The sequence below is a fragment of the Triticum dicoccoides genome, chromosome 4A, assembly GCF_002162155.2.
Source record: "Triticum dicoccoides isolate Atlit2015 ecotype Zavitan chromosome 4A, WEW_v2.0, whole genome shotgun sequence".
In the NCBI taxonomy this organism is placed as follows: Eukaryota; Viridiplantae; Streptophyta; class Magnoliopsida; order Poales; family Poaceae; genus Triticum; species Triticum dicoccoides.
Window position 1 is genome coordinate 669,363,979 of NC_041386.1, and position 8,227 is coordinate 669,372,205.

At 45.5% G+C, this 8,227-nt stretch overlaps 1 protein-coding gene across 3 annotated transcripts; it reads left to right on the forward strand.

Moving 5' to 3' along the window:
• Positions 1 to 331: 331 nt before the first annotated feature.
• LOC119287851 lies at positions 332 to 5,630 on the forward strand. Of its 3 annotated transcripts, XM_037567484.1 has the most exons (6): positions 332 to 669; positions 1,264 to 1,550; positions 1,757 to 1,980; positions 4,655 to 4,933; positions 5,031 to 5,104; positions 5,213 to 5,629. In XM_037567484.1, coding segments are annotated over exons 1-5 (822 nt in total). In that variant the 5' UTR covers positions 332 to 667; the 3' UTR covers positions 5,061 to 5,104; positions 5,213 to 5,629. The 3 variants fall into 3 exon arrangements, with proteins under 3 accessions (XP_037423381.1, XP_037423380.1, XP_037423379.1); XM_037567483.1 differs by having other exon boundaries at positions 5,031 to 5,630; XM_037567482.1 differs by lacking the exons at positions 4,655 to 4,933; positions 5,031 to 5,104; positions 5,213 to 5,629 and adding an exon at positions 2,576 to 3,420.
• Positions 5,631 to 8,227: the final 2,597 nt, after the last annotated feature.

Here is an 8,227-nt window from a genome sequence, read left to right on the forward strand (position 1 = left end):
CAAAAAATTTGGAATTTTTTGAATTTTTCTAGTATTTTTTTGAATTTTTTGCTGAGAGGGAGCAGATGAGCCCGGGCACCGTTTTGAGTTTTCCCAACAGTTGTGGTTTTGTGTTAAAAAACTCAAAAATTGTGGTAAAGTGTTATAAGTTGCCACGAAGTTGTGGTTTTGTGTTAAAAAACTCAAATGTTGTGGTAAAGTGTTATAAGATATCCTGAAGTTGTGGTTTTGTGTAATTAACTCTATTTATTACTCTACTACTAGTACAAGGGGATTGCCTTGCCGGGATCTAAAAGTTTCCATTGCCGGGGTACAAGGGGATTGCCACCGGTGAGGAAAACGATTCGCAGCCCACCTCTTGCTCGCTCGAACAGAGACACACACGAACCGCTCGGTCATATCTCCCCTCTCCCTCGCGTTCTCCCTCTGGAAACCCTCAGCGCCGCCGCCACGCCCGGCCCCCTCGGTCGCCGGCCGGATTCTCTCCAACTACTCCAGATCCGGCCGTCCCAGCTAGTTCCCCGCCGATTCCCGTCCTCACAGCCGCGAGTACCGCCGTCAGCGAGGAGCAGCGCCGGTGGGGGAAGGAGGAGCGAGCTCAGTGAGGAGCAGCGCCGGCGAGCAAGGAGGAGCATCCCGACGACCAATCCCCATCGCCCAAAGCGCAATGTGAGCTCCTCTGTCTTCTTTCCTATGGTGTACTGTACGTACTGTTGTTAATGTAATGTGCAAAAAAATTCAGATATGTGTGCAGCTTCAAAGTTCGGATATTACATGAGGTGGCATTGCTGTTATTACTCCCTCCGTCCGGAATTACTTGTCTCAGAAATGGATGTATCTAAAACTAAAATACATCTAGATACATCCATTTCCACGACAAGTAATTCCGAACGGAGGGAGTACATGCTGAAAATTTTCAGCTGCTGTAGTTGCTGTTATTGCACGCTGAATTCCTGCTGAACAGTTAAGATAGCTGCTGCTGAATAGTTCACATAAATGTTGTTGAATTGCTGCTTAATACTGTACTAGTTAAGAGAGCTGCGCGTACAAAAAAATCTGCTGCATTGCAGCTCCAATGTGCTTTGTACGGAAGGCTCAACCTGTTCCCAAATGTTATGTGACAGCACAATGCAGGCGGCAGCGCCGTGCAGACAAGGCCCTAGCTATTACTCTACCTCTTTGGCAGAGTCACCGTCGAGAACAATATTTATGTAGTTCTAAAGCTAAAATACCATCTTACTCATGGAGCTTGTTCCCTTTCAGGTGTGATGAACATGTCGGAGATACTGCTCAGCCACCGTCAGCACAAGCAGTACAAGAACTAGTTGATTCATTCTCAGATCAACAGCTTGATGCTACAGAAATACAAAAGTCGATGCATGGTGGGATCCAAAAACAAGCAAAGAACGACACAGTCTTTACTCCCAAGCAAGCTGGGTTAGGCAGATCATACAGGGAGATGTTGACGGACGAGGAAGAAGATGTGGTTTCATACCGTCCTTTCTGGGAATACACTTGGGGCGACAAGTGTGGTTCCTTCGAAGACTACAGTAATCTACTTATATGACTCATACTCTTCTTTTCTTCTTACTCTATTATGCCTTGAGTAGATTACATTGTTCCTTACCGAAAGCTTGCTTAGTAGAATAATTAACAAGAAAGTGGATCTTTTTTGGTCAGTTTTATATTGTTGGCCTGAATTAAGAGATGTGAAAAAGAGCTAATTACTTGCATCTTTCCCTTTGTTTGGCTGCAGCCTTTTTGACTCCCACACTTTATACATATGGAACCATCCCAGCACATGCTGGCCCCTTCGGTTTCTTGCAGATCTTCTCCATCAAAGTCATGGAGAATGAAATGTGGAGAATCAGGTGGCCAGTGGAGGTATATGGCTTCATTGCTGCTCGAGACAATTTGGATCGCAATCGCAACCTTCTGTTCAGCCAGACAAGGGATGAGCCCCAAATTCTCACTCAACAGGTAAATTTTTTGTTGTTAATTCTCATGCTGCCGTTACTAACTTAACATAATCTAGTGTTGTCCTCTGCACCTGTATGTCTTATCCGTACTAAGGTTATACACAGGGCCAAGCTAAGCAGCCTTTTTGGCTGCCTGCATATGCGTGCAGAGGAGATGATTGGTCGCTTCTTAAGTCGGGTTCCATTTTCAAATTTAAAATACAAATAATGTTTTGGAATAAATACATCCTACTCTGTCAACTGTTTAACAGTATATAATTTCAACCATGAGCTACCAAAGTGCCTATTGTGCATCCTCTATCTATTAAAGTGTGAGCACACAACCATAGGCTGAATCCACCCCAGTTTTATCCAAGGTGGTGGTACCTGCGTTGCTCAGGCATGGACACATGCATCTGATTTAGGATTAAGCCGTTTAGGTGTCCCAAGTGTCAGTCGGGCATGGACAGTAATCTCAAATCCAAAAAAGGGAAAAAGACGCTGGTGTCTGAGTGCTGGCAGGCGTGGTTGTCACAACATTGTGTAATTGTGAAGATAAACTGACTTTATAGGGTGGTCAATTACTAATTTGGATATGTAACAAATGATGCCTGCAGGATTCATTTTTGCAGTTGACTGGCCCGCGTCGCCCAATTGCGTTGATCGACCCTGTTGTCTTTGAGATTCAACTAAAAGTGAAGGGCACAACTGAGTGTGAGGATGAAACATTGATGGCTCGATCGTTTGAATATGGACATGGTTTTGGAGAATATGGTGAGCTTGCCTGTCGTTGTTGGGCCGGTAATTTTTGCACACTAGAGATCACCTCTGCGCTACTTTCCAGAACGGTTGCAGTCACTACCATCTCCGCTGATGTTATTAAAGGGTCATGGCCTGGTGATTATAGAGGCCGTGTGGTTGCCCATACTGCTGACATAGATGAGGATTTTGTGCTGCTTGATTCTGGAGAAGGACGTCTGCAAGTGAATCCAGACGGCCGTATTGTCCTTCAAAGGGGTGTTGTTTGTGTGGAACATGAGGGAATGCTTACGGTTTCTGTGGAAGCCTACTCAAAGGCGGGTACTTGTCGTGCAGATTGCGTTGAATTCAAGCCCAGAAAATCCCTCACAAGTGATGGTACTTGCAACCTTGGTTTCTGCACTGTGCAGTTTATCGTTGGTTGGTGCCCCATGGCAAGAAAGCATGATCTGATGTATGATGGCAACTGAGTTCAACTGCATCAGTTTGGTGTTCCCATCCCAGTAGTATGATGTAGATGTCCAGCTAATTAACAAGTTATGATTGATCAAGTGTCCAAACTGTTTAGAAATCATGTTATGTCTGGTGGCCAGACTATTTAAAGGTCATGTCATGTCCAGCTAATTAGCAAGTTATGTGTAGAAATCATGTCATGTCTAGTGTCCAAGTGGCACACTATGGTTCAGATTTTGGCAAACTGCTCATTGAACATATAAACCTCGCTAGGCTACCCGCCTAGCGAGGGCGACCTGCGAGCGCCGGCGATTCAGGATCGAGCGATCCTTTTACTGTGCTGCTTTTTACCCTGGTGGAAGCTGGTCAACCGTTGGTCTCTTTCTCATGCACGATCTCATTCTGGCGCTGGATGACCGGTGGGCTCGTTAGATTGTGGGGTCTAGCGAACGGAGAGTGGGCTGCTCATAGGTTTGCGTCGCAGTTTACTGCGTGCATCTGCCAGGAGGATAGAAACATGGGGATGGGTTGCGTGTGTGCAGTAAAACATAGCCGCCCCCATTCTCCCCCTCTCGCGCCGCTCATCCCCACCTCCTCCCACGCGCCTTCTCGCTCGCCGCCGCCGCCGCCATGGCCTCTTCCTGCTCCGTCCTCATCCCTGGCGTGTCCCGTGCGCGAGAGGCTGCCACCTCTCCTCACCTTCTCCTCGCTTCCCGGTCTGAACCGAAGGGATTGACGCGGCCGCCGGGGATTACTCCAGTTCATCGTCGATGCGAGTAGGGGAGCAACAGCCGCCTCCCTCTCGGCCTCCCCGTCTCGTCGGAGCCGCCGCTCTCGGGGCCCTTCCCAGCCATCCGAGGATCTCCCATCCCATCCCGAGCCAGATTTCAGTGATAGGGGAGGAGAGAATGGACGATGCATCAGGTCCCCGCCACCTCTTTTGCGGCACAGCACAACGGCCTCTGCAGAAGCTAAGCAGCAGTTGCCTCGTCTCCTTTTCAATCGCAACCCGTGCGACCTTTAATCTCAATAGCAGAGCCCTCAGTTTTTAGGGAAGGTGTGCTCGTGCTTGTGATGGTTGGCCACATCCCAGCAGCGTGTGGGAGCCGCTGTTTTCAGCCAGAGTTGGGTCTCCTTGCCATTCATCACCAGCCTGTCTGCAGGTATGGTAGCTACTAGCTCCTACTCTTCTATTTGATACTGATGAAAAAGGAGAGGCACAAGATGAAAAAGGAGAGGCGCAAATCTTCAGACCTTTGCTTCCGTAGTTTCACTGAACTGAACTTCTCTAAAATATACCCCAACCAGAGCTTAGTCTTAGATATTTTGTTTGTAATTTAAATTTGCTCAGAGTGATTACTCCACCATTACAATGATGTTTATAGTGGCAAAATGATTGTATATGTATGGTTGATTGATACAAAAGCTGGACAGTTATGTCGAACCTTTTATCTTGACATTTTCCTTTTATGTATCTACTAAAGATAAGGGAGAACCTTTTATCTTGGCTGAATCGTTGTTTGAGAGAAAATAGAAAGACGAAGGCGATGAAGAGGATACATGAGCGGTCAAGTCAGCGTGAGGTGGAGAAGATGTGGTGTTTCTGTCGGCGGCGCTGGGCCAGCAACATCAGGCAGTGGACTACGGGGAGCTGCCGTGGGTGGTGGCTACAGTTTCCACGAGAGTGGGGTGGGGGTGGCACACGTGGGGGCGATGGCAGCAAGTGGATCCGTACCGCTGAGGTGCACAACCACTCCGAGAAGGTAATGACCTTGCTTGTTGTCGTGCGCTTTGCTCTTCTCTTCTCGCCCTGTTCAAGTGATAATTCTTAATTGCTTGTTGGGGTTGATCATTGATTAGGCCACAACAGCAGAGGAGCGGGATCGGTGAGAAGATTGAAGGTGTTGCGGACCCTGATACTCAATTCCAACAAGGTCATGACCTTTTTTTCCTTCTTTCTTTGTCGGTGGATTTGCGGCTGCTGAGTTCGTGTTTGTGATGAAATTAATGAGTTAATGTTTGCACTGGTTTGCATGTTATAGATTAACAAGGCATCTATGCTTGACGAGGCCATTGAGTATGAGAAGCAGCTGTATCTGGAAGTTAGTAAGCATGCATGGATGCATGGTTGGATGATGAGCTTAGATTGAGGGAGATGGTGGTCTCATCGAGGACGTATGCATGTAAGATCTCTATGATTAGGGCCCAATGCTCAGTTAATTTCTGAGTGATGGAGTTCGTCGAATAAACGTGAACCACATCATAGGAAGGGGTGTTATTCTAGCTTTAGTCGATGCACAATATTCAATTCATATATGATTCCAACGGCTTTACTTCCATATCACAGGTTTTCCCAAACCAAATATTAGTAATGCCACATGTATACGATTAGTGTCTATTCATTTGTTTTGTTTCCACTTCCATTTTATTGCCAGCAAGCAACATTGACCTCAGACATCTACTACTCATTGCCTTTGCTATACGGATTTATATAAAAAACGAAATTTAGCCTGCCATGTATGTGAACATTTCTTCCGTTACAAGGGCTCTCCAGGCTTATGATCTTTCTAGGATAATTGATTGTTGAATCTGAAGGTATATAATCAGTTTGTTAACTCATGTATCTTTATGCATTTTTGTTCATCCTCAAAATATTGTTGCTTACTTTCCTTGTCCTACATTTTTGAGGTTGCTGAGGAGGTTCAGTTCTTGTAGGCAGGGTAAAACTTGAGTCGCCTACAAATGATTTTGCCCGTTTGTTGAATGTTTTTCTGGGCTTGTGCATGGCGAGCCCGCTGGGCTGCTTATGAGCAGTTTGCACTATAGGTTGTCAAATCCTTGCAAGATAGAATGTGTTTTTTGCATTCTGGGCTTATAATGGAGTAATCAACAGCTACGACCATGCAGGTACGAACTTTGTATGAGAGGCTAAGATAGGCATGGCGACATGGATCATGGTAGTTGGTTTTGCTAGATTTCATGTGTCTATCCATCTGTGCTATCTCCAGCAATGTGTATTTTTTCCATGTATCTCTCATTCTTCCATGTAGCTAGAGACTTAGAATAACCAACGAAACTTTCTCAGTTTTGTGTTTTCGCTCTTCTCAGATTTTAGGCTGGGTGTATAGAGATGTGTGGCACACACTGAATTTAGATTTCAGTGGGAATATATCATTGTGCCATGTTCAAAATTAGAACTACAGAGAAGAATGAAATTTTGTGATTAGGCTGATGTGGTGTTTCTTTTTAAATAAATGGCATGCTAACTTGCTGGTTTAATTTAGGTGTGTAGGATAGTGTCTCCTCTCCGTTGCAACAAACAACTTTCTCAGGTTTGTCCAGTGGTTTGATGCAGCTGAACCATAGAAGCAACCAATAGCTATTCTGAATAACTATGACTGTTCTCAGCTGAACCACACCTGTACTAGCTGAACCAAGGAAGCAACTTACACTAGTAGAAAACAAGGCTTTCGTTCGGGCCAGGTAAGCCCATTAGTCCCGGCTCAGTCACGAACCGGGACCCATGGGCCCATTGGTCCCGGTTCGTGAGGCCAGGGGGCCTGCCGGGCCTCGTGGGGGTATTGGTCCCGGTTCGTCTAGCCCCTTTGGTCCCGATTGTTGGGACAAACCGGGACCAATGGGCCTCGCTCCTGGCCCACCATCATCGGTCCCGGTTGGTGGCCTGAGCCGAGAGCAAAGGGTGGTCTTTAGTACCGGGTCAAGCCACAAACCAGCCAGGGAAGAGGGCTTTTGTGTGTAAAACATAAATAAAATAAATAAAAATAGCAACAGTAAGTAGAAACAAAATAAAATAAATAAAGCAAAAAAGAAAGATTTTCATAAAATAAATAAAAAAGCAAAAAAGAAAAGAAAATAAATAAGTAGAAACAAAATAAACTTTAATAAATAAGTAAAAATAAAATAAACTTTTATAAAACCTATAGTATTAATGAAACTAAAATTATATAAAATTTATGCAACTAAAATTATGAACGTATTTTCTGTTCAAAACATTAAAAGAAAAAAGAATTTTCATAAAGAATTTTTTTGTCAGAAACTTTAATAGCAAAAAGAATCATCATAAAGATTTTTTTTGTTAGAAACTAAAATAACAAAATATATTTTTGAATATAATGATAAAACATAGTAATATTAAATAGCAGGAAAAAGAATCACTCAAAAATCTATGTTTATAGTAAAGTTATTCAAAAACTAGTGATTCACACAAATTTCAAAAAATTCAAATTTAAACTATTCAAATTGGAGAACAAATGGCACTAACAGAAAGTTTATAATTTTTATTACCTAAAAGCAAAAAGGAACTAAAAAATAAAGAAAAAACAAAAAAGTAATGCAAAAAACAAAAAAAAACTGGAAAAAAATGCCACCTACTGGGCCACTATGGCCTGAATACGACTAGAAACCCTACCATGGGCCAGGATTCAGGCCCGCAGAAGGCCCAGTAGGCCCAACAGGCATAGCAGTGACAATTAGGCCCGTAAGCCTGCAATCGAGAGGAGCTCGAGAGGGGTGCGACAGTGGGGCTTATAAACCACTGCGCGCCCCTCTCAACTAGCGAGGTGGGACTAAAGTTTTGGCCACGGGCAGCACGAGGCCTTTGGTCCTGGTTGGTGGCACCAACCGGGACTAAAGGTGGGCATTGGTACCGAACCGGTACCAATGCCCACCTTTAGTCCCGGTTGGGACCAAAGGCCTCTGCTTCCCGCCCTTTGGGCTGCTGAAAAGAGACCTTTGGTCCCGGTTGGTGGCAGCAACCGGGACTAAAGGTGGGCATTGCTCCCGGTTACTGCCACAAACCGGGACTAAAGCCTTTGTTATATAAGCCAGCACTTGTGAAAATTTCGTTTCAGTTCTTCGATCCCTACGACGCCGTCACCAGGCTGCCCGAGCTTGCCCCGTCGACGCTGTCGCCGCCCTTTGCCCCGTCGACGCCGCCGCCCCTGCCCCGACCACGCCGCCGTCGGCCCGCCCCGACTATGCCGTCGTTGCCCCGCCCCGACCACGTCGCTGTCGCCCCTGCCCCGACCACGCCACGC